Source organism: Lupinus angustifolius, chromosome LG04, assembly GCF_001865875.1.
Source record: "Lupinus angustifolius cultivar Tanjil chromosome LG04, LupAngTanjil_v1.0, whole genome shotgun sequence".
NCBI lineage: Eukaryota > Viridiplantae > Streptophyta > Magnoliopsida > Fabales > Fabaceae > Lupinus > Lupinus angustifolius.
In genome coordinates, this window is record NC_032012.1 from 5,500,920 (window position 1) to 5,527,545 (window position 26,626).

At 33.1% G+C, this 26,626-nt stretch overlaps 4 protein-coding genes and 1 long non-coding RNA gene across 10 annotated transcripts; 3 read left to right on the top strand and 2 right to left on the bottom strand.

Annotated features, from left to right (window-relative positions):
* Positions 305-4,392, top strand: LOC109345252 (BTB/POZ domain-containing protein At5g03250-like). The gene is made up of 5 exons (XM_019584129.1): positions 305-546; positions 1,627-1,696; positions 1,861-3,072; positions 3,462-3,986; positions 4,167-4,392. Exons 1-4 carry the CDS (start codon positions 488-490, stop codon positions 3,960-3,962), a joined length of 1,842 nt encoding a protein of 613 aa, XP_019439674.1. The 5' UTR covers positions 305-487; the 3' UTR covers positions 3,963-3,986; positions 4,167-4,392.
* On the bottom strand, positions 6,071-7,609 carry LOC109345253. The gene is made up of 2 exons (XR_002107404.1): positions 7,289-7,609; positions 6,071-6,268 (listed from the first exon to the last, which is right to left on the bottom strand). It is a non-coding gene; the product is annotated as an uncharacterized LOC109345253 (long non-coding RNA).
* Positions 9,623-14,189, top strand: LOC109345254 (F-box/kelch-repeat protein At3g23880-like). 4 transcript variants are annotated; one of them, XM_019584131.1, is made up of 3 exons: positions 9,623-9,775; positions 10,568-12,343; positions 13,952-14,189. In XM_019584131.1, the coding sequence occupies exon 2, from the start codon at positions 11,158-11,160 to the stop codon at positions 12,334-12,336; it is 1,179 nt and encodes a 392-aa protein (XP_019439676.1). In that variant the 5' UTR covers positions 9,623-9,775; positions 10,568-11,157; the 3' UTR covers positions 12,337-12,343; positions 13,952-14,189. The 4 variants fall into 4 exon arrangements, with proteins under 4 accessions (XP_019439676.1, XP_019439678.1, XP_019439675.1 ...); XM_019584133.1 differs by lacking the exon at positions 9,623-9,775 and having other exon boundaries at positions 9,815-11,507; positions 11,607-12,343; XM_019584134.1 differs by lacking the exon at positions 9,623-9,775 and having other exon boundaries at positions 11,160-11,264; positions 11,375-12,343.
* Positions 15,874-21,969, top strand: LOC109345255 (protein BREAST CANCER SUSCEPTIBILITY 1 homolog). 3 transcript variants are annotated; one of them, XM_019584136.1, is made up of 14 exons: positions 15,876-15,999; positions 16,090-16,143; positions 16,244-16,314; positions 17,078-17,191; positions 17,592-18,076; positions 18,436-18,543; positions 18,647-19,609; positions 19,680-19,780; positions 20,034-20,220; positions 20,313-20,519; positions 20,609-20,774; positions 20,893-21,011; positions 21,362-21,754; positions 21,823-21,969. In XM_019584136.1, exons 1-13 carry the CDS (start codon positions 15,935-15,937, stop codon positions 21,710-21,712), a joined length of 2,991 nt encoding a protein of 996 aa, XP_019439681.1. In that variant the 5' UTR covers positions 15,876-15,934; the 3' UTR covers positions 21,713-21,754; positions 21,823-21,969. The 3 variants fall into 3 exon arrangements, with proteins under 3 accessions (XP_019439682.1, XP_019439681.1, XP_019439680.1); XM_019584137.1 differs by having other exon boundaries at positions 15,874-15,999; positions 21,416-21,969; XM_019584135.1 differs by having other exon boundaries at positions 21,362-21,969.
* On the bottom strand, positions 22,205-23,849 carry LOC109345256. The gene is made up of 2 exons (XM_019584138.1): positions 23,436-23,849; positions 22,205-23,326 (listed from the first exon to the last, which is right to left on the bottom strand). Exons 1-2 carry the CDS (start codon positions 23,521-23,523, stop codon positions 22,527-22,529), a joined length of 888 nt encoding a protein of 295 aa, XP_019439683.1. The 5' UTR covers positions 23,524-23,849; the 3' UTR covers positions 22,205-22,526.

A 26,626-nucleotide genomic window follows, 5' to 3' on the forward strand; every position in this document is an offset into this window, starting at 1 on the left:
GATTTTCTAACTTTATTACTTTAGAGGATTCTGTATGATATCATGTTATTTAATAACTTAATACCAAATTATTTTACACAAATTGTAGTGTTTTATACAACAAGAAGATTGTTTTACAGTTGGTAAAGAAACATCCTTGAAAAAAAAAAGGTTTTAACTTAAAACCGATTAAATAATGCACACACAAAATAAAATAAAACTCTAAATTATGCACGACTGAACGTGGCATTTTAAGATAGATGAAAACGATTAAAAAGTGTGCATGCAAATGTATAAAAAAACAAAATAAAAATGTGAGGAAAGAGAAAGTAGAACATAGTTTGGAGATAGCTACGTGAAGCGTTTTTGTCGCACCTTCTGTTACTATGCTTTGTGTTATGTGTTTATGGAACAACATCTCATGATATCACGTATGCCACTGTTTCCCATCATGTCTTAGTTTCTCAATCTCAACAACATCAACAACAAACCTCTGCATTTTCATATAATGGCGGTCATGGCGCTCGGATCAAAGCCTGAAGCATTTCGTCGTGAAGGCCAAACATGGTACGTTAACTTTCATATCTCTTTCTCTATATATTAAAATTATAGTTACATGTTTCGAAGTACCCGTTCTCATGTGTACTATCTCGTTTATTAGTTTTTACATTATTATTTCGAGGTTTTCATGGATCCTGCTAGCTAGTATGTGATATGCAGAATTCGGTATGTGATATGCAGAATTCGGTATGCGGTATGCGATAGGGAGGCTAAATGATGGAACCATGTAACTATGATTGAAAACGTTGATTAACCAAAATGAATCCCTTAGGTTGTTACCCTTTTTTAATCACATCAAAATGGAAACTTTTATTCATCTTCTTTTTGGGATATTTGAGTCATCTTCAATTTGGGATCACAATGTTGTTATTGCCCCTCCACAAATAACAAGTTATACATAGTTACTATGAATGCATATGGTGCATGGTTCATTTGAGTATACACTTCGTCACTTCTAAAGATGCAAGACTTCCTTCAAAGTGAACTTGGTGGTGTGCAATGATGAAAATGAAACACAGTTAACAAGGTTAATGAGCGACCCTGATAACAATTAGCACGAGTGTACAACTTCAGGCCATGTAGAAATTGAAAATGGTGCACGCCATGCTTTTAGGTTCGAGCTTTCGGGTGGAGAGAAAACATACAACTGGATATTTTCAGATTTCAAATGAAGTTGAGGATATATTAATTGTTCATTGTCGATTTTCAGCTCTGCCCTAAGGGGCATTGGTTTGGTTTAATAACTAGGTTGCTCTTTATAACATGTTCAATGTAGCTAGAGTGGAGTGGTCATAGTTACATACTGAGGGTGTAAATGCAGGATTGGATATTGATTTCTAAGCCAATGGTTCCTTGCAATCAAGGAAATACATAAGCCATATGCTCTAGTATGCTGTATGGTACTTCCTATAACCGGTTAGACTAATTTTGTAGCTGTAAGATTCAGAACAATTATTAAACAAATTATCTTGCTTGATGTATAGTATATACTCAGTGTCTATTATAAAAGGGCAACTTGCCACTATAAAGTTCCTTTATGTGCGAGGCCTATCCTTCTTTGTATGATTAATTTTGTTTTACTTTCAGGGTTTGTACAGCAGGACTTCCAAGTGATCTTGCAATTGAAGTAGGCGAAATTTCCTTTTTCGTTCACAAGGTGCTTGTTGTAATTTAATTTTAGTTGCCAATGATTGCATGCATTCTGTTCCTAACTGTTTTTCTCCACCCTTCACGTTCTATTTCTTCTATTGGTAAAGTACTAAATTCAACTATATATTCAAGTTGGTAGTTACTGTTTCTACATCTACGATTTTGATGCAGTTTCCGATGCTTTCTAGAAGTGGGCTACTAAAGAAACTAATTGCAGAGTCCTCAAACGAGGATGGGTCAAGTTGTGTTTTGCAGCTTCATGATATTCCCGGTGGAGCTAAAACATTCAAGCTTATAACCAAGTTTTGCTATGATGTAAAAATAGAAGTCACAGCATTAGATATAGTCAGCCTCAGATGCGCTGCAGAGTACCTCCAAATGACAGAAAACAATGGTGACGGGAATCTTATTGCACAGACCGATGCTTTTCTCAACGAAGTTTTCAGTAATTGGTCAGACTCCATAAAAGCCCTTGAAACATGTGAGGAAGTGCAAACCTTTGCAGAAGACCTGCATATAGTTTCAAGATGCATTGATTCCTTGGCTATGAAGGTTTGTTCGGATCCAAATATATTCAATTGGCCTGTGGCTGGACATTATGGCATGAATAACCAAGTAGACCATATATCTTGGAATGGAATTTCTCCTGAGAAGAAACCAAAATTTCAAGGTGGTGGTTGGTGGTATTATGATGTGTCATTGTTAAGCCTGCCGCTATATAAGCGTCTGATTTTATCCATTGAATCAAAAGGTATGAAATCTGAGAGTGTTGCTGCATCTCTCATATATTATCTTAAGAGATTTCTTCCCTTGATGAATAGGCAATCAAGCTTCAATGATAGACATAAGTCAACCATTCCTACAACTTCAGAAGCAGATCAAAGGGCTCTACTCGAAGAAATTGTGGAGTTGATTCCTAATAAGAGGGGCGTCACATCCTCGAAGCATCTTCTTAGGCTGCTCCGCACAGCCATGATATTACACGCAAGTCCATCATGCAGAGAAAATTTGGAGAAAAGAGTAGGAGCTCAACTCGACCAGGCTGCACTTGTGGATCTTCTCATTCCAAATATGGGATACTCAGTTGAGACCCTCTATGATATAGACTGCATTCAGAGGATTCTTGATCATTTTATGTCTATATATTTGCCTGCATCTGTATCAGCTTCTCCGTGCATAATTGAATATGGTACATTGATGGCTGGGGCTGATACGTTAACACCTATGACAATGGTGGCAAATTTGGTAGATGGATATCTTGCCGAGGTGGCTTCAGATACTAATTTGAACTTGCCTAAGTTTCAGGCACTTGCAGTCGCAATTCCAGATTATGCTAGGCCACTTGATGATGGTATATACCATGCAGTAGATGTATACCTTAAGGTTAGATCAATTGGATAGCCTAGCTTTTCCAAGAAATTTGTGTCTGTACATCCATGTCTAATGCTTCCAGTTTACATGTTTCGGTAAATAGTTAACAGAGAAATCTAAAAAATGACTGAAAATTTTAGAAAAACAATAGTGAAGATTTGATGCTTCTGAGTCAGAACTATTTCTGTTTCAAAGTTGCTCTCTTATCCATAGTTAGATTAAGAAAGATAACATTAAATTTAGGACGCCAAAAAAGGATGCCTGACAAGTCTATTTGGAACATGAAAGTCCTACAAATTTAGTACTGAGACCTCACAATAAAATACTATTTTGATGTTGTTTTTTTCTTTGTGATGTTTGAAATTTCATAAATCTGACTAAAATAACAACGACAACTACAGGCACATCCGTGGCTTACAGATTCTGAGCGGGAACAACTGTGCAGACTGATGAATTGCCAAAAGCTCTCATTAGAAGCAAGCACTCATGCAGCACAAAATGAAAGGTTGCCTCTCCGAGTAATTGTTCAAGTCCTGTTTTTTGAACAGCTTCGACTCCGTACATCAATATCCGGGTGGTTCTTTGTTTCTGACAATATTGCAAGCTCACATAACGCCAGTGGAAATCTTGGCCTCCCCAGGAATGGTGGTACTCATCAATTGGATTCCTCCGAGGGATCAGTAAACATGAGGGAACGTCTTTCAGAGCTGGAGAAGGAATGCTCCGGCATTAGAAGTGAGCTGCAGAAGCTGAAAAAGACAAAGAAAACTTGGAGCATTTTCCCGAGAGGGTTTGGCTTCAGAAAAAGGTCAGAGTGTTGCAATCCAAAAGAATCAAGTAGCAGCGCTACAAAATCAGCATCGTCCACAATGCATGGAAAACCAAACTTCGAAAGTAGTTGAGGGGGTCCACTGAAATTCAATCAAGTAAGTGGAGATAATATTTTTTCTACTTCTACACTATCTATCACTTTATCCAATTTGGTTTGTAACTTGACAATCAAATTGTTTGTAGTATAACACAGTAAACAATGAACAAAGAAACAAAAGTGAAAATTTAGTGCTACATATACTTTCACATTTCTTACATTAGTCTTTATCTGGCAGGAGGAATTCGGCGACTACTTCTTTGTGTTGCACTTTGCCCTTAACAGCATGCTCTTCACATTCTGCTCTGTGCTTTTTCCAATCACCTTAGCTGTGAGATATCTGCATTGTACTCAATGTTTTAGATTTATTCATTCCTTGGCTTGGTACATACAATGGCTGATCCTGTTAGGACTTAAAACTATTAGCGGTGACCGTCCCTTTTTGTTGGTGGCAGTCTTTATCTGTATGGAACATTCAGAATATGATTAACCAATTTTAGATCTTTGTATATATAAACTGAAATTGCAATAGATAAAATGAGATTATGTTTTATAATTGCTGTTTAAAACAGGAGCAATCTGGTTACCAGACAGCGTAAACGGAGCCAAATACTAAAACAAACTGCACCCATCTCTTTAATCCTGTGTAATCTGCATGAGTATGTAAAATATGTGTATTTCAAAAAAGCTTATAATTAAAGCAATCTAAATAAATTATTTCTTTATATTAAAAGCTGTTTTTTTATAAATAGAAATTAAACAAAGCTAAGCATGCTCTAAAGACTAAATTGAAGATAATTTAAATTTGATTGAACAAAATTTGACTGTGTGACTAGGTTGTTCCTTCTGGATGGTCATCTTCTCAAAGCCTTTGCTCAGAACAACTATCATTGTTTAATGAGACACAGGAGAGTAACATGGTTTTGTGCAACACAAATAAGTCTGGTTATGCAGAGAATAAAAAGTATGGTAATGCTATTGATTTTTATGCCAAATGCAACAGCAAAGGGGTCTGGTCATCAATGTTGTTTCCCTTCTTAATGTGTTGCTAGATTGTGCACACATTGGCACAGTCCAATTCTGGTTGTTGTTTCATAAGTGAAAAGAATAATGAAAAATAGAACTTTTTTTTTATATTTTGGAGCATGATTGTTAAAGAGGGTGACAATGGTAAGATAGCTACTTAATCACCAACAAGCTCAAATTTTAGAAACAGTTTTTCTACTTACTAGGTAAGATTGTGTACTTGGAAATGCATTGGGTAGATATTATGCATTGTGGATTGTAGGGCGGTCTTTGATTCAAAGATATGTAGTTTCTTGTAATGTTATTGTCACTGGCTTGGTGATGCATGTCCATAGCATTTGTACCAGTTGTGTCCACACTTTTTAAGCATTTACATTTCTGTAGCTTACATCTCCGTTAGCTTACATCTGATCAGGCATTGCCATTCACATAATCAACTAGCAAGTTTAGTTCCAAAAGTTATATACACAAATAGTAAGTTCAGTTCCAACTCTTATCTTTTACTTCCGGTATGCTTATTTTGATGCCATTTTATCACTCACCACTAATTTCTTTAGGCACATAAATACATGTCAGTTCTGAGAGACAATCAACTGTTAATGAAATGTTTAACTTTAACCTTTACCAATAACCAAATAGGTAGTAGCACTTGTGTGAATATATTCTTCACGCTTAATTGGTGCAAGAGGTAAAACTGGACTCCAATAACTTTTATTCACAACTAATTTAATAGATATACATCAAACAAAATAATCCACAACCCTTAGTAGTTTCAACTTTCAACCTTGGATAGTTTTAGCTTTTCCCTAATTTTTCGATACTGTAATTACTAATAAATCAGTTTCTTTTTTATTATATCACAAGCCACCTAACATTTCATCCACTTTGAAAGTTTGCAAATGTGAAGGACAACTATTTTCATATTCTGGGACATCGTGTTCATGTTAATTTAGATGCCAAATCAACCCAATTACCAACACATCGTGTTCATGTTAATTTAGATGCCTAAACTCCTAACTACTCTGAAATCTGAACTTGCGATGAAGTTCAAACATCAGGTAGCCAAAATCAGATTGCAGGTGATAAAATAATTTGAAACCAAATGGCACCATCATATGAAACAGATTATGAAAGTAGAAACAAGCCAAATATATGTATAGGTAGTAATAAAGTATCGGATGATTCAATTGTCGATTAAACCCATCATCATCCAGGGATGTACATTATTACAATCATGGGTCTTTTGCAATTCAAAATACATTTGATGCTCTTACCAACTTGAACCATGGAGTATATATTACAAATCAAAGGCGCCTGAAAAAAAAGGAAAAATGAAGATTACTGTCACGGATTACGAAAAGAGACATGTTCTTCACAAAAAACAAGAGAAATATCAACCAGATGTATAGGTGTGTTACAGCAACCACAATAGAAGCATGCAAACAGTGTAATCAGAACTTTAAAACAAATAAATAAAATATCAGGGTTGTTATTTCAGAATGAAATTTGCATAGGCAAGTGCCTGTTAGACACAGTCAATCAAAACTTCAAAATAATTGTAGTAAGGGATTTGTTGTCCTAAACTCAAATTATTACTCTAATATCTTTCAAGATTTTCATTGCTTGAACCCAATTGCCCATTTGCCAGTGCAAGTTTTATTCATTATTCCATACACAAAACCAGTAAAATTTACTAGTCTAAAATATTTTCGTTATATATACATATATATATATATATATACATATACATATACATATATATATATATATCAATTAATCAATCTAATCCAAACCAGCATTCAAGAGACAGTACGAACAATCCTAAAAAATTCCCAATCACAAGAATTAGCATCATTATGATGCAAAAGAAATCCTGACCTACTTTATAACAACTATATAAAACAACCTATTTTGTTGTGAAGACACTATAGGTCCCTTTGCGAGTTGAGTTTTGGAAGGGAAGGAAGAGAAAGAGAATGCTTCAGAGTCGTGAAATACACTTGTGGGATGACCGTAAAGCCTTCCAGTTCCATTGATTCCCTCCAAAACCCAACTCACAAATGAACCCTAACTAAAGCCTCTTAAGTTTAATCACATGAGTTCATTCAACTTTACTAATCACACATTAACTAACGAATTTACAAAATTCCAAGGTAACACAAATACAGGACAATAATATTCAATCCGGGGCAAATAAACGGAACTCCAGTTCAAAAATTGATTAACGGAAATCTTATAACTAAGACAATTACCATGAAAAATCACATGATGACTGTTCCTTAAAAAATCATAAAACCCTAAAATAAAAAACCCCTAATTAGAAAGAACACAAACCATTGCTTAATTGTAGTAGAGTTCGAGACCCATGCCATCGTGGATCTCGTAATCCTTGAGGGTGATGTGATCCTTGTAAATGGTGTACCACTTCTGAATACGAATCTTGTCTGCTCTGGTTCCAGTCTGAGCAGCAACCAGCTTCTTCAAATCACCGATGGTATCGTCATCGTTACACTTCACACGAACCTTCTTTCCCAATCGATCGTTCAACACCACCTCAATCATCTTGCAAAAAGAACCCTAATTCTGCGATTGTAGTAACCCTATAAATTTTTCGCTCTACTATATTCACTGCCACTTTAATTTTATTTTATTTTCCTTTGAAGAGAATAACATTTTACTCGTGTGTGATAGGATGACGTGAAAACTAAGCACTAACTTTTTATTTTATTATATTTTTCCTTTGAGAAAATTAATCTTTTAAGATGTACCAAAAAAAGAAGAATCTTTTAAGTTATATGTCTCAACTAATTTTTAACATTTGTGACACTCGTTTTTTTTATTTTTTTTATATACTAGTCTTTTTAGCTTTTTAGATAAGAATTAATGTTGTTTTTATGAATCGAACTATCGATCTTAAAAATTAATAATGTCTTATAACACTAGACCAACACATTATTGGTACATTTGTTTTTAAATTGCATTCATTATCTCTCTTTTTAAAATATTAAGTGTATTGATTTAATGACGTAAGATTTTACTAAATTTTACAAAGACTACAAATATTAAATGTTCAATTCATAGAAACAGTACATGTTTGAACAATCATAAACCCCAAAAATAATTACTTCTTTAATTAGAAAGTGATAAATAACATTGGTGACGTTAAAACAAATATTGAATTTATCATTTTAAGATTTTAGAGTTCAACAAAAAATACTTTCATAATTTTAAAGTTTTTCTAATTCTTTTTATTCTCATCTAAAAATCAATTCTCAAACAAATTTTTTATGCATAAATATAACTATATATAAACAAATTTTACACACTTAAATGAATTTTTTTTGTGCAAGGTTACTTTTCTAGGTAAGGAAGTAATTTTTTAGAATGCATGACTATCCTTCTAATATTTGTTGCTCATAAAAATCGAACTCTTAACCTTTTTATCATTTTGGGATCTATTAGAATCTTATACTACTAAATTAATATCTTGTTCATAGTTAAGTGAATGATATAAACTATAAGTGCATCACATAAGTATAAAAAGATAAAAATATTATGTGTAATAATTTATGGATTAAAATGTGTACACTGACAATATAAATGTTTTTACACTATCAGTCAATCATCCACAATTGATTTATTAATCATCGTTGACTTTTAAACAAAAAATAATACAAATCAATGGTAGATGACGTACTAACAGTGTAAAAATATTTACATTGTTGTGCACAAATTTTAAACTCATAATTTATATACGAGGTGAGTATAATTTAATATTTATATATTCATATATTTCCCTCCTTCTATTCTTAACAAATTTTTAATGAAAATTAAGTTTAATGTTTTACTATATAAATAAATAATTGAAGATTGAGATTCTCTCTAAATTAGCACTTCATCAACTCTCTTCTCCAATTCACTTTGTCTTTCCAAATCCACGAAATCCCTAATTTCTCATAATCCCCCAATTCCTGCAACGGATTCGTCTGTTTTCTTAAAATTCGTGTTTTCAATAATAAATCTTTAGGATTCTGGGTTCGTTTTTGGAAACCCTGCTTTTTTATTAATATCCAAAAAAAAATCTCCATCTTTACTTGTTCATTGGTCCACGTTCTCCTACTAGGTTTGGGTTTGGTTACGATAACTCAAGTAAAACTTATAACGTTGTAGCAATTATTTTGGGTTATGAAAACACTGTTGTGAAAGTTCACATCATGGGTAACAATTATTGGAGATAGATTCTAAGTTTCCATGCATTTCCTATTATAGGCCAATTTTATGGACATTTTTTGAGTGGTTTTGCTTATGATTAGGGCACTGCTATTGATAACCAATTAGTTATTTTTTCACTTGATTTGGAGAAGGCCATGTTGCTCTTGATGAAATCCCCAAATTTGAACGAGGTATTTGGGTTCGGTGGGAAGCACATATGTTGTCTCATACAGTGTGACACAAGCAGTGACACATCGGATGATACACTCATTTAGTGGAATTCCCTGTTTTTTTTAATTATTAAAGGGGAACTCATTTTGTCATATGGGAAATGAAGGAGTTTGGAGTTGAAAATTCTTGGAATCAATTGTTCAAATTTAGTTATCTACATCTGAAAACTGTTGATGATGGATATCATCCATTTTTCCATTGTGCACATCTGAGAATTGCGACGTTGTAGTGGTGTGGTACCAAACAATACATATTTTGAAGCAATTATCTATAACTGGAAAAGTAATGGAGTTGGATGTATTGAAATTCCGGGCGACAAAATTTGGATGGATGCGAAGGATTATGTTCCAAGCTTGGTTTTGCCTGGTTGAAATTAAGGTACTTTTCTACTTTCTATTTTATTTTACTTATTTCGTATGTTATCAGGATCCTTATTTGTTTACTTGGAATTGTTTCTTTAATGGTGTGACAAACTGTTTGCTTTTTTAGCCTGGTAGTGATTTAATGATGACGTCACCGGTCATCGTCGTTTGGTTCATTGGTTGATGATTTTATTTCCCTTTCAGTTTGTAATATGGTTGGTTGCGATTGCCTCCATTTAAGGTTTAAACTGCTTGCTAAGCTGTTATTTAACATAGTGAAAGGTGCAGAGTATAAGCATATTATTTACCAAAATAGAGTTCATTGTAGATGTAATCACTTGTTTATATTTCTTCAATCATGCCTAATTAACTAGCAGGAATCCGTATTTGGTTTACCAACAATAAGACATCATAAAAGAGTTGGAAAGAGTTGCAGGAGTATACAGTTAAGCTCATATTGTTCCCCTGTAATAAGCATCAGTAGAATCACAAAATAAAATTTGGAATCGGCAAGAGTTGTCAAGATCAATATTTTGTTGTACGGGCCTTGACACCTGTCTAATATGGAATTTTTGTTTAGAACAAATCTCTTTATCATTCTAACTATTTAATGAAAAAGTCAGCAGGGGTATATAGGTATGATCTATGATGAGAAGTTGATGTAATAAAGCCGAATCATTTGGTATTTGTTTGTCATGATTCTTTTATCCTGTTGAATTGATATAGATTCAAATTCACGTAATAACTGAGAAGTAAGTTGCGGACTTAGGAGTAGAGCGATAATAATTGATTTCAGTTATATGTGCAGGAATCAAGTGGTTTTGTTGTCCACCATAAACTCCATGTAGCAGAGATGAGAATGTTGTGTTGGATGAGTGAACACAGTAGTCAAGATAGGATTACAAATGAATGCATTACGGAGAAAGTTGGACTAGTCCTATTATATAAAAAACATGGTAGATTTACATCTTAGGTTGTTTGGACATGTGTGGAGGAGACTGTTAGAAGTCCTATTAAAGAGAGTAGTAGATCAAATGGAGATTAGTCTAATTCCTAGAGGAAGAGGGAGACCAAGAAAAACCATAGGTGAAACGATTAGGAAAGATTTAGAGATCAATATTGTGTCAACGAACATGATTTATGATAGAGCATTATGGCGTCGTTCAATTTATATAGTTGACCCAACCTAGTGGCATTATGGCTTGGTTGTTATTATTTCAAATTGACACAAAATATTAAATGTGTTTAATATTTCATTAAATTATTAGATAATATAATAAGCAATAATAACCGACACGTGCGGTAGCACGAGTATTAAAGTAGTGAATTGAAGTGATACGAGGACATTATGTTCAGCTAGGGTTGGTTGTCACTCTGCCATTCCCTTCGTTTGCTCTCATGGAAACTGGTGATCATGCTCAGCTGCCACTGTCAGGAATCCTCCCGGATGAACTCGTCATCGAAATCCTGTCACGCATTCCCATCAAGTCTCTTCTCCAATTCAGGTGTGTTTCCAAATCTTGGAAATCCCTAATATCTCATAATCCCCAATTTGTGAAATTACATCTTCACAATTCACCAAAAAATGACAATCTCATATTATTCGTAAACAAAGGTTTAGATGAGGAGGAGGACGATTTTGACATTCGTGCTATATATTGCTCAAAACAAACTTTACTTGACAACAACATATCTTCCATAGTTAATGCCGAAGATGGTAGATGCTTCGTAGTAAATGACACTAATTGGTCTGTTGGTTCCTGCAATGGATTGGTTTGTTTCCGTAGTCATCTTGTCAATAATGAAGTCATTGAATCCCATTTCCGATTTTGGAACCCTGCTCTCAGGTTAATTTCCAAAAAATCACCAGCTTTATATGTCAACAAATTGCCCGGTGACCCATTTTCTCCTGCTAGGTATGGCTTTGGTTATGATAGTTCTAGTGACACTTACAAGGTGGTAGTAATGATTTTGGGTTTAGAAAACACTATTGTGAAAGTTCACAGCATGGGTGAGAGTTGTTGGAAAGAGATTTTAAGTTTCCCTACATTTCCCATAGGCGAACTTGATGGTCAATTTCTAAATGGCACTCTTAATTGGTTAGCACTTGACAAATCTGGTTATGGTTATGATTGGCGTACTGTTACTGTTAATCACCTAGTGATTTTTTCGCTTGATTTGGAGAAGGAGACATACAGACACTTGTCACTACCTGCTGGTCTTGTTGAAGTCTCCTGTGTTGAATCAAATCTTAAGGTTTTGGGTGGTTACCTGTGTTTCTTTTTCCATTATAGGGGAACTCATTTTGTCATGTGGCAGATGAAGGAGTTTGGCGTTGAAATGTCTTGGACTCAGTTGTTCATCATTAGTGATCAGCATCTTCAATTCGATATCGATCATCCACTTATACCATTGTGCACATCTGAGAATGGTGATGTCATAGTGATGGCAAGGACAGATGATTTTGGAGCAATTATCTATAACTGGAAAAGTAATAGAGTTGAGCTTATTGAAACCAACAACGAATTTTTGGAGAATGGCGAGGATTACGTTGAAAGCTTGGTTTTTCCTGGTTGAAGCTAAGGTACTATAATTAGTATTCGTACTTTCTTTTTTGTTTTATACATTTCATTTGTTGACATCTTTAAATATATTTCGAAAGTTCAATGCTTAGCAATAAACATCAGGATCCTTGCTTGTTTACTTGGAATTGTTTCTTTGTTTAGGTGGTAAACTGTTTGTTATTTTTAGTCTGATAGTGATTGATTATTTTTTCTTCCCCTTTTCAGTTTGTTCTATGGTTGGCTGTGATTGCTTTTGTTTTATTTAACATAGCGAATGTTGCAGATTATAAGCATGTTATTTACCAAAATAGATTTCATTATAGATCTAGTCACATATTTATAGTTCATTATTCATGCCTAGGCATCCAAATTTGGTTTACAAACATTGATTTAAAACTAGTTGTCTTTTCAAAACATAAGCACATGAGAAAGGAAAGGCAAAATCATTGCTTTGGTTTTCAAAATAGTCATGCTATGGCATGACTTATATTTCATCCACATATGATAAATTATAATTAACAATTTGAACCATTCAACTCATGCTATCAAAGATTTCTATTTAGTACTTTTCAAATATTATATTCTTTTAAATCCTAGAAGAAGAAATAATGTATATTATCATAACCCATCAATCCACTTATTTAATACTTTCTCCTATTGATTTTCAAATGATACATATTATCATAGCAAATATAAATGACTGGTAGTTAAGTTGCTGTCCTTTTAGCCGATCAGGCAAAGGCTGTAGTTACTGAAAGCCAGAAGGCAAATTTGATAATTGATCACATCCCAAGTGTACTTATGCTGTCAAAACCATCTCTTATAATCATGAATTCACTAATGTAAGAAATGCAATGTTAGAGTATCTCTGATGGACTATGAAAACGAGTTACAGCAGTACAAGCAAAACAAACATGATTTCTCTGTTGGTACTACGAAGGGTATTCTCTCACCATATGGGTGAGAAACTAATTTCTTTCATGGTTCATGATTGCCCCTCCCAACAAGTGTTGCTCCCAGGAATAGAATATTTTACCTTTTGGTCTTTATGAGGATTTAACAGAGCCTTATACCACTAGACCAACAACTTGTTGATAAACAAACATGATTTCAATCATGGAGTATTTCATGTCTAGTGTTAACATTATACCACATTGTCAATTACTCTTTCCTTTTTTCTCTCCTGCTAATTGCTATTTGAATACTTGCTCTCAAATACTTGATAGGCCTAATGTCAACATTTGGTTCAAATTGAAACCTGAATTTGAAGTAAAAGGCATTTAAACTGTTGCATGAATTACAAAGTTTGATATGGACATATTTGATTAAATTGGCCTTTTATAAAATACTACAGTGAAACTTTTTTAACTTCCTTTTGTATCTGAACTTAGCTTGTTTAAAATTTCTCCTTTAGTTTAGATCTGTTTTACATGTACCAAATTCACTGATCTTATGTGCAAAGATGCATGGTCCAATTCCTTGATTTTAAGACAGTTGGTCATATATACAATGTTTGATTAGTGCTGTAACACAACTTCATCTTGCAAAATGCTTGTCTATTTCATAGCCACATTTGGAATGGTATTTGCTTTATATAATTCTTATTTGTTTTTCATTTTATTTTGCAGGTAATGAAGAATGCATGATTTAGCAAAAGAAAAAATGTTCAGCTCTCTAGTTTTTTTTCCTTCACTCCTAGCCCATGTTATCTTATGGTGAAATTGGTAGTATGTTGTTTTTGTGTTGTATTGAATTTGAGTATTGAACAACTTTATTGCTTCTTTATATTATTGTTTGAAACATTGTAAGGATATTGATAGATGCTGGTTCTGAAATGGAAAGAATGATGAATCTTTATTGCCAAAACTGCTCTGAATAGTATCAATAAGATACCGGATCAGAGATTATTACAATGGAACTTTGATAATCTCAAAATAATGACAATGTAGCATATTAGATAATGGATTAACAGTCTAAATGATTTACTTCCATAGATATTAAATTCTTATCCAATTGCTATTAATTTAACTCCAACTGCACCCTCATTTTTTATTGGAGTGAAAAATGAAGGAATGTAAAAGAAGGGAAGGAAAATATTATTTTCTATAGCTTCATTGCATTCAATAAAAGAAAGGAAAGAAAAAATGGTGGAACTTGTGCTTTTATGTTTTCTCTTCATTATTAATATTAAGAGGAGAATTCGAATGGAGAAGATCAGTGACAAATTTTTCGTTCTAACTCCTTATTCATTTTAAAAAATTGTATTGTGTTAATCATATTAATAAATATCACTAATTTTATGAATTTTCAAAAAAGTAAATTAATATATATATTATTATCATTATTAATAATAATTATATTCATTTATCATATCAGACAACTAAAAAGTTATCACATTATTTATTCATTTTTTAACTTTTTTTTTTTGTAAACCAAACACAATATTGCCCATTATTGAGTGTGAAAGACACTGCCTACTCTGACTGACGTTAGGAAGACTTTTCATGTAAGGAACCTCTCACATAAATTCACTTAAAATCATATTCTCCACAATATTAATATTAATTGTAGCATTAATTTAGATATCATTTATTAAGATTGACCAAGGAAGTTTGCACACAATAAGTTAAAACTAATTAAAATAAGACATATCATTAAAACACTTTACAATAAACGTTGGTCTACTAGTATATGATTCTATTAGATTCTTTGAAGATGATCAAAAGGTTAAAAATTTAATTCTTGGAAACAATATTTATTTGGAGGGACAATCACACAATAAGAGATAATTGGTGTAATTATACTCACCCCTCCTGGAAAACCCAATAAAATGCACGTGTATAAAATAAGAGTTGATTTGTGAGTGTCTAAATAAAAAAGAGGATACTATGCAATATGCATAGGTTCAATAAATCTAATGATGTAAGTGTAATTTACTTTTAAGTTTATAATGTTAGGATTACGAAGGGGAAAAACTGAAATCCTCACTGAAAAATCAATGTCAAATAGTCGGATGAAAATAATGAATGATGAGAGGTACATAAATTAGAGAAACAGTAACTTATTAGGAGGATTAGTACATTTTATTCATATTCGCATATATGGTATATGATGCTCATTCCAAACTTGTAATACAATACAAGCTTCGTATATTTCATTCGATGCCAAATAGAATAGTAAAAAATATATTTAATAATAAAAGTGAACTGTAATAAAAGATTCAAAAAAATTATATACACTAATAGCGTAATTTTTTACCCTATCAATATATCATCTAACTATTTTTAATTATCATTAAAATTTAAATAATATAAATAAATGATATACAATATATTAATTGTTTATAAATCTTTATAGTGACTATAAGTACATATTTCAATCATAATAATTAGACTATGATATATTAGACCATGGATAACTAAAAATTGATCCATAAAATAAGATAATGGACATATAATTAAGTTACTATGACTGCAGTAAATAAATAAAAAGGAAAAGGGTGGAAAATGAGGCGCCAAAGACCGCGAATTTTAAAAATTCAAAATAAATAAAAAAAGAGATAAATATAAATAACGCTTACGAATCACAGTGCACACTGTGTGTTTGTGAAAATGAGTGATGGCACTGCTTCTTCGTATCTTCAGAGAATGGCCACAGAACTCAACTGTCCCATTTGGTATCTATCTATCTATCAATCTATCTTTCTCATCTCTCCATTTTTATTTATCTCTAATTTTTTATTCTCATTATTCAATTCATTTTGTAGTTGGAGTTTGCTTGATTCTGCAGTTTCACTTACCTGTAACCATGTATTCTGCAAGTACGTTCAATTCCCTTTTCTTTGTTTTTTTTGTTTCAATTATTCAATTTCGCTCTTTCAATTTGATCATGGACCTGATTATTATTTTTTTAAATTTCAGATCGTGTATTCTGAAGTCGATGAAGTCGGCTTCTGATTGTCCTGTTTGTAAAGTACCTTTCACTCGTAGAGGTAACTCACTCTCATTCCTTTCCTTTATATTACCTCTGTTTCAAAATTCAAATCTAAATAAAAAAGATTGTGTAGTGCATGAGGCTCCCGATTAGTGGGGTATGTGTCACAACTCGCAACATTACTTATGCAAGTGGAGAAGGCTGTTGAGTTAATTAGTTTTTATTATAATTTGAAAAAAAAGGTTGCAGTTAAATTGTTAAGCTCAAGTAACCTAATTGTTTCAGTTGTTGGAATAATTTAACACAACAATTACGACCTTTTTATTGTGTTTTAATCAATTCAAAACTCAAATGTTAATTGTTATTGTATCGGGACAAGTGCTTTGCAAAGATGATAATATTTCGTTGTTTTTATTGAGCAGCATGCACTTTCTTCGTGTTCAAATATTTTGTTCAAATTGTTTGCCTTGTGATTTTGAGGTCATGAATTCAAATCCTGAAAATGGTTTTTTTTCCTGTAAAGGTAAGACCACTCACATTTATCCTTTTCGTACTCCACTAGATGGGAGCTTAGCGCACTACGATGCCCTTTTTATAAATGTTAGAGTCGACCCCACATAGTGGGATTAAGACTTGGTTGTTGTTTCAGCATATCATCAATGATGCCTGACTTTTGACTATTAGTCATAAGTCTTGGTATTTGGCTTTAAAATGAAATGAGTATTCCAATTTTGTATGCTTCTCTTTCTTATATGTGGTTTTACTCTTTTTACTGTTAATTTTGGCTAAACAATGGACAATATGTATTTTATTTCCATTAGAGGTTCGCCCTGCTCCTCAAATGGACAACATGGTCAGCATATACAAGAGCATGGAGAATGCTTCAGGGATTAGTACGCCTGTCACTCAGAACATACCTATCACCAAACTATCAGGTAGTGATGCATTTTAATTTGAATTAGCATGTTTGTCACTCAGAATGTACCTGTCACCAAATTATCAGGCAATGACCATTCACTTGAATTTGGATTATGTCGATATTGCAAATGGTCTCCCTTTCGAAGATTGCTTCTCAATTTATTGTACTTGTTCTGTATTTTTTCATCCAACCACTTTTAAGTTTGTGTTACTATGAGTAGTATTATTAATACAGGTGAAAATAGTTTGAGTTTGTTATCTGCTAATCACATGCTGTTTTTTCTTTACTTAAGTTTGTGTATGCAGCTTTATATTTTTATATACATGCCTTACTCACAAGCAGGAAATTTATCATTGTATGATATATACATTTTTGTCCACCCTTTTATACCTTACCAGCACTCAATTATCTGACAGATGGAGAAAAGCTACACAAAGGTGATGCTGATTGTGAAATGAAGAATGCCGGCGAAACTCTTAAGAATTCTGCACAAAAGAAAAAACTCATCAGGAAAAAGGAGTCGAAGAAAAAGATAATGTCAAGCACAAAAAGTATTGAAATTGCAAAACCATATTTTCCAGCAAAGAAAAGGATTCAAGTGCCACAGGACCCTCTTTCAGAAACTCCATTAATGGATTATAAGTTTGGAGACACTCTAAGTGATGTTAATAAAGAGGGAACAAAAGAGGGCTTGATCTTGGCAAATGAAAGGCCTCTCCAAAATGAAAAGGATGATCACGTTCTTAAACCTTTCTTTTGGTTAAGAGAAGAGGAAGATGGTGAAAAGATAAGTCAGGACTCTGATGGGGATCAACTCATTGATTGTGCAACACCAACTCCTCCTTCATTCAGTGATCTCAAGGACTCTGATGATGAAAGCCCTTTTAAAAAGGCTCCATCAGTAAGTACCTGCACTATGTCAACCGTGTATGTTGTCAGAAACAACGGAATTGTGAACCATTTCTAAGTAGTTATTCATTTTAGGTCTGACAAAAAACCATTTGACATTAGCTCTTATATTTAAAGTCTAAAATGTCACCTTCTCTCTCTTTACTTAATTGACTAGTTGAATGTTTAGAAAAACACTGTTGAAGTGCCTAAACTTGAAAATTTGGTTTAACTGATAGTTGCATATATTTGTGGAACTTCAAATTAGGAAATGAGTTGAAGCAGTTTGATTTGTTCAACTGAATGGTAATGATAACATTAGTATATGTTTTGATTGAATTATTAATATTTTTGCTTTCTATTGCCATGTAGGATGAGGCACAAAATAAAGCCTGTGTTAATTTATTTGATAGTGAGATGTTTGAGTGGACACAAAGGCCTTGCTCTCCTGAATTATTTTCAAGTCCTGTCAAAATGCAGGTAATGAGAAAATTAAAGTGGCAGGTTATTAGTACATGACCTAGGATCTTATCTCTTCTTAACTATTCATTGATGTTTTAATACAATTGTATGTTATTTGCAGGTTGAGGATACTTGTGAGATTGATGAAAATCAAGAGGATTTTGTTGCATTGGCACAAGAGCTGGAAAAAAATTGGCCAAGTGCTGATGCTGACAACTCAAAATTTGAGAATACCAAAGAAGGAAATGGATTGGATAACAAGTTACCACAAACTGTGGCTTCTCAAATTATAAGTTCTGATGATCAAAATGGGATAAAAGAGTCTGCAAAGAGAGGTAGGAAGGCTAGGGGAAAAGCAAGGCAAGGGAAGACTGGGGAACAAAGAGATCCAGTTAATGGAATGGATGCTAGTTCCAATATATCATCAAAAGTCAACCTGGAGAAAGCATTGGACCATAAGCATGATTGTTCTAAGTTGGGGAAGAATAATAGAACGGCCAAGAGGGTTTCATTCAGTACCCTTACAAATCAAACTGCTTGTACAGTCTCGAATATATTAGTTCCGAGTCGTGAAGTGGAGATGGTAAATAATTCACCATGTAACGAAGAAATTGAGAAGAATGGTCCTCATGATATCGGTGAGAAAATCAAGAGGAAAAGATCTGGAAAACGGAAGTCGAATAATGTGCAGGATCTACCTGAAGAATTATCTCCAGTGCAAAACAAGACCAATGAGTTTGCTGATTATGTATCATCAGTTTTGATTCCTGAGATGGATGATAAGGGAAAGGCCTCCAATAACAGGCAAAACAAAAGCAACTCTACTAGCAATTTTATGTCTTGCAATAGAGAATTGAGGAGTACCAAAAAGTTGAAACTTTCCTCTGATGGTATCATTGTGACTACAAATGTTACAGAAATACAACCTAATGCAAGTCATCAACAAATTCCTCATGCTAAGGCTTTGAATGATACATCAAAAGAGATGCAATGTCCATTGATGAATCAACCAGTTTTGCAGAAATGTGAGAGTCATGTCAAAAGGTGTCAGTGTGTTTTCTGTTTCTCATCAGAAGAAACAGAGGTAAACTTGATTGCTTCCTTACCTTATCATCATTATATATGGGCTGGAACTTATGTGATCATTAATACAGGTTTCTGGACCGATGGTACATTACTATGATGGGAAGCCTGTAACTGCAGATTATGAAGGTGGATACAAAGTCACGCATTCTCACAGGAATTGCACGGAATGGTAAATAATTGTCACTTGGTTGACATTGTTATTTCTGCACTGCTCTTATTTAGGAAAGCATTGCATCTTCCCAAAACTTGATGTCTTTCTAATTCTAATACTTATATTCAATTTGATCATCCTTCATATAGTTAACTATTTAACTAAAACATTTGATTTAGTTTAGTTGATTTCAGTAACTAGATTCAGTTGGAATTTGGAATTGAAGTTGAGTTTGATATGTTTGTAGTTAATGTGTTTTAAACATGTACAGGGCGCCCAATGTATATTTCGTAGATGATAATGCAATAAATCTTGAAGCTGAAATAAGCAGAAGTCGGAGAATTAAATGTTGTTTTTGTGGACTTAAGGGGGCTGCACTCGGTTGTTATGAGAAGAGTTGTCGGAAGAGCTTTCATGTTCCTTGTGCCAAGTTAACTTCTCTATGTCGATGGGATATGGTACATGATTAAAGATTGATAAGAATTTAAAATTTCAGAATACTTTTTTAGATAAAACCATCTAATTAGTTTCTTTTATTTTAATGCTTCAGGAAAATTTTGTCATGTTATGCCCTCTGCATGCTTCTTCCAAGTTGCCCAGTGAAAGTTCAGGATCCCAAGAAAGGAGTAACAAAAGTACAGCTAGAGAGAGGAAAACCCTTGCTCGCAAACATGACAATACAGGCCAAAGTCAGACTGCTCATGGATCATACAATAAATTAGTACTTTGTTGTTCTGCTCTATCAGTGCAGGAGATGGTAATGTTTTTTTGCATATGATATCTAATTAGAAACTATGACTAAAGAAATCATATTTATTACTTTTGTTTTTTTGGTTGAAATTGTAGAGTGTTGTTTCTGAATTTGAAAGAGCATCCGGGGTTAGAGTTTCAAAAAAATGGGATTCAAGTGTCACCCATGTAATAGCATCTGCAGATGAAAATGGAGCATGCAAAAGGACCCTCAAAGTATTGTTGAGTATTCTGGAGGGAAAGTGGGTTCTCAATATTGAGTGTAAGTTCAGTTGTTGTATTAAAATGTATTTACCAAAATAAAATCTGGAAGTATTTTCTTCCTTTTTACTGGTGTTGTAATTTTTTGTTCTGTGGATGGTTTGTTGTTGGCTAACCAGGGATCAAAGCTTGCTTGAAGGAAATGGGACATGTTGACGAGGAGCGTTATGAACTTAATGTGGACATCCATGGAATCAGGGGTGGTCCTCGTCTTGGACGACTAAGAGTATTGAACAAGGTTAGATTTTCATTGTTGTGACATTTTAATTCTTATTCTGATATAATGATAGGTTGATGATGAGAAACACAGAATAGTAATGGAGTAATGTATATTTCCTACTAATGTGCCTTCTGGTTGTCATTATGGTGCCAGCTAAACCATTTTTCTGTAATGCCATGATTTACCTAGAGAAACCATTCTTATATTTACATAGTAGAAAAAAAGAGATACTCGAGTAGTATGCAAATTAGATGCAATGGATGGTCTGATGCATCTCAATTGATTTAAGCTATAGTTGTTGCAGTCTATTTCACTAAAATGCCTTGAGTACAAACAAGTGACTTGAGTTAATCAAATTTCTTATGCAGCGACCAAAACTATTTTATGGCTACAACTTCTATTTTATGGGAGATTTTGAAAAGTCATACAAGGGCTATCTACAAGATCTCGTAATTGCTGCTGAAGGGACAATTCTGCATAGAAAACCAGTGTCCCGTTACCAAAAAGCAATATCACCTGATATGCATCCAAACCAAACCCTCATCATTTACAGCCTTGAGTTTCCTGATAATTGCCATCCTTTGAGAAGGGATACAATTCTAAAGCAAAGGCGATGTGATTCAGAGGCCCTGGCAAGTTCTACAGGTTCAAAGGTTGCAAGCAATACATGGATTCTGAATTCTATTGCAGCCTGCAAGCTCCAAAGCCTTGCTCCATAAAATGTACCCATTGAGGTTATTTGCTGGTACATGGTCCCAAACTTCAGTTTTCCTTTTTTTATCTTTAAGTGTTTGAGCCATGGTATATTATTGGCAAAATTCCAATCAATTTATTTATTTTAATACAAAAAATAGCTTTTAACAGTAAATTGGATACTTGACTCTATAGGAGTTGCCCTATTTCTTATAGACAATGCCTTGAGAATGATCTGTAGTGTCTAAGAGTTGGTGCAATGGGGAACATTTATAGAACCTGTCTCTGTGACTTTGTTAAAGTAGAATTCATTTTATAAAATAATTAGAATGACTAGCAGGTAAGTAAAGTTCTGCCCTGTGTTTATCCAGCAATGAGCCTAGCTAAACAATAAAATGCAGCATCAATCTTCATGGAACTGTTTGAACTGAAGAAATTTTATTAGCAATACTACATATATTCTTTCTTTAAACTTAATGTTTATAGAATTACACTGTTGCATAAATCATACTCCGTGGTATATGCTGAAAAAATTCACTAGGAATAGATTGCTCTTTCATGAATAGAAGGATTTACAATGAATTTATGTTCCTGAGAGGCTAACTATGCTAATATCTACAGAAAGTGTGGCTTTTGGGGCTGCTTTGAAGTTGAAAACAAACAGTTTAATACATAGGTGCATGAACATGTACCATGTAGGTTTTCATTTTGTACACGAATTGAATAAGAGCATGCTGTACTTTGGTGATGTGTTGATACAATGTCCATTCTACTCCCCTGTATTTCATTATTTGCATCTTTCCCTTCAGCAATTACAGATTGAGCTTTTGCATCATCATATTATGTTTCCTTCTGCATATGCTTTGAGATTTTCATGTTAAGAGATTCAAACAAATGTTCTAGAGCTGAAATCTCTTCTTGGATTTGTTCACTCCCTGGAACAATTTCTTCCTTGAATTGGTGTATCCTGCCAATCCCTGCTTGAACTTCCACCTCCATTTGCTCCATTGTCGCATGCATTTCCTTGTTTTCCTCTTGTATGTCTCTGAGCTTTCTCTTCAAAGACTTATAACCATCAATTGACTTTTGTAATTGCTCCGTAAGTGCCTTGTTACGCTCTTGCAGAGCTATGTTGCTTTCCGTATCAACTCCACCATTCTTCCTTTCCTTGAGTTCTGAGCTTGCAGCATGCAACCTCTCCAACAACATGTCATTCCGTGCTTTTAAATCACCGATATACTCCTCCATTTCTGTCAATTCTTGAGCCTTTCTTGCAAGTTCGGAAGCCATAATCTGCTTTTCTTTTCCCAAACTCGAACACATTGCTTGAAGGCTTTGTCGTGCCACCAAGCTTGTATTAAGCTCTCTCCTTAGCTTCTCTTTGTCATCTACAGGCACATCAGGATGGAGCCTTCTGTCCCTAGGTGTTGAAATGTTAGGCCTAAGGTCCGAGTTACATCGCCTAAGCTCAGCTTTTCTCTTGGTCGAGGATTGAATTTTTTGAACCCTGGACCTGGCCTCATCTAAGATGAACATCATTCCATTCACCCTATTATACTTGCGCTCATCATTATCTTTTGTACTACACCCATTATGTTCTTGAATGAGTTTCAACAATAGCTTAATATTTGTGGCAAGACCTATACAAAAAATAAGAAACATTGAATAAGGATGATAAGTCACTAACTTCTGGCTAATATAAAATCTGATACTTAAACATTTTCAATCTAAAATGATTAAAGAAATTACCTTCTACACCACAATTATCTTGTGGCTGTCCAGTGTCACTTGAAGTACTTAACAGGGGAGATGAATGTGCGTGGACATGATGTTCCATGCTAGACCCAGAATGTCAATAGAATCAAATTCCAACAAGAACAAACAATTGTGCTAAAAGGTATGATAAACCACCTTTAACTAATGGAAGAATGAAAGAAGAGTAAAAGAAACAATGTAGTTTTGCAGTTTTGAAGAAAATAGTTGAAGGAAGAGATCTAAGAAAGAGAGACTAGTTTTGCAGTTTTTGTTCTTATTCTCTATGGAAATGGTGATGCTTTTGTTCCTACATTTCTAATATAGTATAATCTGGTATTATTAGCTGAATGGGAGATTGGTTGGTTCATAGTTGATGCGCAATTATTGCTTAGAGTTTGACTTTTTCATTGGCTTTGTCTTTCATCAATGCCCAAAACCAATTTCTTTTAGTAAAATTGTCCTTCATTACATTTATTAAAATTGTCCTTCATTAATTATACTAAATCATTTTCTCTTTCCACTGAAATTGTTTTAGTCAATAAAAGTATTTTGTTAATAACTTCATCTGTTGTACATTGAAATGTGAAAAGGTCTTATACATAATATTAAAACAAAAAATCGAAGAGGGTCTTATAAAAGGGAAGGAAAATAGTAGTAAAACATATATGCATTTTGTTATCCATTACCCTAAGGGTAATGTTTAAGGAAACCAAAATGTAAAATCTACCCTACAGATTCAAAAAATATTCTTAAAATTAAATGTATTAACTCCTAAGATGAACTTAGCAAGTTTTGGATTCCTTGAATATAAATACCCAACATATATTTAATAAATGAAACACAAGGCTTGAGCGTTTCAACTTCTACCCTTTTAACCTTAGATGAGTAAGATTTTTTAGATAGGGTGTTTATTTTAATTAATTTAACAAAACAAATCATATATATATTTATAATTGCATTTGAGAGAGAGTGACATTTCTGCCCTGCACCTTTCTTAAGTATCTTTGTTTTGTTCTTTGTAAGTGTTTTTTAATTATTCATATTTTACAATAATATTAATTAATGTTTTATCAATTATGCATTTATCGTCATTACTACATAAACAAATAAAGAAATAGGGGTAGTTGAGTTCCTTAAACATAACATCATCAACTTTTATCTATACTCTATAAAAAATTATTAATTGATCCTGAATCACCTCGTCATATATGGTCTCAGTAATTACTTGATATACAACTTAACTTAGAATGGTTATTTTCATTATGTCAAATTGCGACCAATATCATTTGATAGATAAAAATAATCTTACCAAAAATTGACATGTGATAACTTCTAAATTTAATAAGTAAGGTTTTAAATAATGGTTATTGGTCGTATTTTTTAAAGAAAAAAATCTTTACATTATCAACTATTGTGTCGCCACAATACAACTTCTTTTGGATTAGTGTAATCACTTTTCGATTTTATAATTGGAAACATATATTTCATTAAAATTGGAAACATATATACACGAATAAATTACCTTTCAGGGCACCAAAATAATAATAAAAAATGTCCACATGTTCAAGAAAATAAAGTTCAAATTATTTCATACCCCCACGACCAAAACATTACAAAGCCCAGTAAACTATTTTTGGTTCAAAAGCCCATTGAAATAAGAGATAGATCTATAACATTTAAATTTTAGGAAAACAGTCCTACCAAATCAAATTAATCTCATCCATAAGTGATAGGTTGAAAAGTAACTCTTATATCGTCTACATTTTTTATAATGATTTAAATATATGTTTAATTACTTCTATTTTTATCAATATATTTGAAATAAAACCTTAACATCTTCTATCACGGTTTCTCAAATGAATCAAAAGCTCTTAAGGTTCTCCGTTTTTTGTTTCAATTTTATTTTGTTTCCATTATAGAGTATTTTATTTTTTTATACTATCAAATATATTTCATAAGGGGAGTACATATGTTATTTCACGTGTTATTGTTATTTCATATGTCATCAACTGTAATTGATTGGAAAAAATGTATTTAAGTTAAAAGTTTTATTATTTAGTATTTTTCTGATCAATTATAACTGATGACATATGAAGTGTGACAAAAGATATGCTATCATGGAAAAGGAACTAATACATTTTTTGGTGTGTAGTTGTCCCTCCCAACAAGTGTCGTTCATAGAAATTAAACCCTTAACTTTTTGATGTTTTTAAAAATTAAAAGGGTCTTAAATCACTAGACTAACAATTATTAGTGGGAGTGTTTTATTGTTAACGATGAAACTATTTCTTATTCTTAAAAACCTCAAGCAAATAATATATAATTTAAAATGTTTGGTATAAAATACCCATCACCTCTTAATTGGTTAGTGCAAGTAAAGTTTTAGGGGAGCATGACTCATAACAATGCAGTTTTAATCAGTATATTAATTATGGGTTGGTAGGAAAGGACGAAGGTGGCAGCGTAACAATTATGTATGTACGAAACACAAACACAGTTGATGGCAGTTGCATGCTGTATTTGATGAATCCTACCTAGGCCTAGACTTCTATATCTCATCTCCATACACAAGACAAGTATGGTCAAAAAAGTTCACCCCATAATATTATTTTAAACTAGCTAAAGGCAATGCTAAGTCAAAGATGAGTTAGAACTAGCTACCAATTCCAATGCTTAGTCAACTGAACATAATTTAATCTATTAATAATATAATAAAAAAAATTCTCTCATGTCACATGTCACTTTCTCATTCCCTTATGCCACATGTCACTTTCTCATTCCCTCATGCCACATGTCACTTTCTCCTTACATTTTTTCCATTATGCCACATGTCACCTCCTCCTCACATATTTTTCTTCCTACATTTTATATATTATATATTTTAAAGAAACTATCAGTATTAATGATTGATTCATGTCGTTACCCTACTAAAATTGAGTGTCTACAACATCTATGTTTTGTTATGTTAAAAAGTAATAGTCATTGAACATTAGATGAAATTGAAATCATTTTTCACATTCAAATTATTTTTTTACATTAATCTATTTATATAATTTAATGTTTACCATTAATATAAGAATAATTGTACTTTTTCACCTCATCAAAGTTTTTTGACATTTTTCGCACTGAATTTTAATAATACAGTTCAGATTCTTTGAATTTTAATTTTTCTCTATTAACAACAT

Coding starts and splice junctions, on each gene's coding strand:
- LOC109345252 (XM_019584129.1), top strand. CDS start 488: ATGGCGGTCATGGCGCTCGGATCAAAGCCTGAAGCATTTCGTCGTGAA. Junction 547..1,626: donor CGTCGTGAAGGCCAAACATG/GTACGTTAACTT, acceptor TTTTACTTTCAG/GGTTTGTACAGCAGGACTTC. Junction 1,697..1,860: donor TTTCCTTTTTCGTTCACAAG/GTGCTTGTTGTA, acceptor ATTTTGATGCAG/TTTCCGATGCTTTCTAGAAG.
- LOC109345254 (XM_019584131.1), top strand. CDS start 11,158: ATGGAAACTGGTGATCATGCTCAGCTGCCACTGTCAGGAATCCTCCCG.
- LOC109345255 (XM_019584135.1), top strand. CDS start 15,935: ATGAGTGATGGCACTGCTTCTTCGTATCTTCAGAGAATGGCCACAGAA. Junction 18,544..18,646: donor CAAGTCCTGTCAAAATGCAG/GTAATGAGAAAA, acceptor TGTTATTTGCAG/GTTGAGGATACTTGTGAGAT. Junction 21,012..21,361: donor GACTAAGAGTATTGAACAAG/GTTAGATTTTCA, acceptor TTTCTTATGCAG/CGACCAAAACTATTTTATGG.
- LOC109345256 (XM_019584138.1), bottom strand. CDS start 23,523: ATGGAACATCATGTCCACGCACATTCATCTCCCCTGTTAAGTACTTCA. Junction 23,327..23,435: donor AGATAATTGTGGTGTAGAAG/GTAATTTCTTTA, acceptor TTTTTTGTATAG/GTCTTGCCACAAATATTAAG.